We start from the raw sequence: 2,844 nt of genomic DNA on the forward strand, positions 1-2,844 counted from the left end.
AATATATGATTCACTACTATCCATTTTATTTACTTAAGTGATCATGTTTCATCTTATAGTAATGCCAGTGTAAATCCAAATATTGTGGAAGTGGAAAAATGTTATACTTCCTGTAATATTCCACATGGCAAGTTAGAAATAAAAAAACAATTTTGTGATTCTCAAGAGGAATCGATATTTGAACTTTTGCTGAAGCTTAAGTTGCAGTTGTTATTGTTAACAAATAGGCAGTGTAGGTAGAATTGACCCATTATTATATATTTTATTTGCTGACTAACATACTAAAGTAACATTTAATCTATTTGCATGCATAGCCTATAGGCTAGCACCCTCCAAAATCCTGTTCTTCAGTGTAACAACCTCTGGCTAATACTGACTACCTCCTGTCAAGATCAGCTGTTTATACCATTTTTGTCTGCAGGAAGGTTCTCATGTAGAAGATGCTTCTCATTGTTGAGCCATAAGAATTTGCAAAATGCTTGGTAGCTTGTCTCCCTCCTGTGATGCTGATGAATCATTTTCTTTTCAGGACCGTGCAAGCAGATTTGTGTGTGGCCAATCTGGCTGTAATGTTGAATGGCCTTACGAGGAGGTTTGTAAAATGGCTCTATTGACCCCTGAAGAAATGAGGGAATTCGAAATTAAACTGGCCTCCAATGCAGCCAGCTGCTACTTATCTATCAAATCAGTAAGTCTCTCATTAAAACTATAGTACTTAATAGCTGTAGACTACTTGGAAACTAGCCTAAATTTGCTATTTTGAATTTCATCTGAATGACAAGGGGCTGCGGAGGTGTCATGTCATGAAGAAAGTTGAATTACCGCTTCAAAATTGTATGCCAGCCCCAACTAGTGTAATTCACAGGCATGGGACAAACTTAGGGTCACTGACCTCGACTTTTGAAATTATTGCCAAATACACTGAACCAAATTATAAACGCAACACTTTTGTGTTTGCCTCTATTTTTCTGATTAGATGCTGATTAGACAGCATCTTGATATGCCACACATATACCAGCATATTGCACAGGTGTGCCGTAGGCTGGCCACAATAAAAGGCCACTTGTAGTGATGTATTATTTTAAGCATTTTTGATAATACAAGCAGCAGTCAGATTAGGTGTCAGGTCATCATTATATTAATCCATTTTTACATTTTTGCTTTCTGTACACACAAATTCTGGGACGAAAATGAGAGCCATCACTTTCCCTAGGCACCATTAGGCTGGTACAAACTGTACAAATATTAGTAGATTTTTTTCATTTCATTGATGGATTAACTTGTCTCAATCTGATGAATCAAACTGGGGGTTGCTTGGTGGCAAAGTCCCAGGATAGGATACTTTTTGTTGCCAGTCCTCCCCAGTCAAGTTTCAGAAAGACATACAGTACCTTTGTTTCCACCTCAAACATATATATGCTGTCTGTTTTTGCACTCTTTACAGCTTTAACAGCTTTAGTAATGCACGGATAAGTTTTCCCCACATGACACCTCCTGGGCTCCATAGAATGTTACTAATATAGTGAAAATTTAAAAATCTCTCTCTGTTTAACTCTTCTTTCAACACCTACTACATCACAGTGTCCTGGATGCAGATCTTCAGTCATGAGAAAGAATGAATCTAATCTGAGGGTCCGCTGCACAGTGTGCACAACCAACAAAGGACGGACCTTTGAGTTCTGCTGGCAGTGCCTGAAGGAGTGGAAGGGTCCAGCTCCACGTTCAGACCGCTGTGACAATCATGGCTGCTGCAATGAGGATCTAAAACTATTGAGAGAATGTTCAGATATAAGCTTTGAATACTTTGATTCTGTGAAGGGGATCAAGGGATGTCCCTCAATCCGATCCTGCCCAACATGTGGGATACTGGTGGCGCACGACGGAACAAAGTGTAAAAATGTTGTCTGTTCCCGATGTAAGGTGGAGTTCTGTTTTGTGTGCCTGAAGCTCACTACAGAGTGTCGGAAAATAAATCCGGAATATTTCACACACTGCTCCAGTGGTGTTGCACCTAGACAGACATCCATACCGGTGTGGCAAAAAAAATAATGTGAACAGCACCAACCTGTATATGCTTATGCTTTTTTATGTAAAAATGACTTGCATGTATACGTGTGCCTTTGCTGGTGTTAGGTATTTTTAGTCAGATAGACATTGGTTAGACACTTCATGTATTAGAAATGTTTAGTGTAGACAGGATGTCTAGCTCAGGCTGTTAAATGCTTAGTCATTCCCATGGGGTACTCCAGGTTGTTTATGTTCAAGGATAACTAGATAGAAAGTTGATTACTGTTAGGAGACAGAATGTTTACTATTATTATTATGACGTGTTTAATCATAATCGTAATCATAATATTTTCTTATGCTTAATGTCATGACACGTCACTAGGTGTCATGTCAGAATGTCTTAGATACACACCACACAATCAACAGACAATCACACATTGATTTTCTTCATGCTTTGACTAATGCTATGGTCAGCTGCAAAGCTGGCACCGGAGACGTCATGGTTTGGCGTCCCTGAGTAGTATGGGAGGCCTGTTATGGTTCGAGGCTTTTCATCTTTCAGCTGCCTGTGTGCATGTTGGAAGTGCAAAGACTCCTGAGCGTGTAATGTTAATTTTACCTGTGTTCATTGAATAAATCAGCACTGTTTTGAAGTTACTTGGACTGCTTCGTCTCTCAGAGTTAGCGTGGTGAAAAGAACTGGGTCCCAACACTGGATTTTCCAATATTTGTGGTAAAATCTTATTTCTTTAAACAGCTGACAAATATAAACATTTTTCTTGTGCGAAAATTGCTGCCAAACAATCATATAGAGTATGTGCCTAAATTATAAGGATG

At 39.0% G+C, this 2,844-nt stretch overlaps 1 protein-coding gene across 1 annotated transcript; it reads left to right on the plus strand.

The window, feature by feature from the left end:
* The first annotated feature begins 83 nt into the window (after positions 1–83).
* LOC109953876 (E3 ubiquitin-protein ligase ARIH2-like) lies at positions 84–2,190 on the plus strand. The gene is made up of 2 exons (XM_020589324.1): positions 84–688; positions 1,582–2,190. Exons 1-2 carry the CDS (start codon positions 476–478, stop codon positions 2,047–2,049), a joined length of 681 nt encoding a protein of 226 aa, XP_020444980.1. The 5' UTR covers positions 84–475; the 3' UTR covers positions 2,050–2,190.
* Positions 2,191–2,844: the final 654 nt, after the last annotated feature.

Source organism: Monopterus albus, unplaced genomic scaffold (genome assembly GCF_001952655.1).
Source record: "Monopterus albus unplaced genomic scaffold, M_albus_1.0 scaffold1778.1, whole genome shotgun sequence".
NCBI classification, from domain to species: Eukaryota; Metazoa; Chordata; class Actinopteri; order Synbranchiformes; family Synbranchidae; genus Monopterus; species Monopterus albus.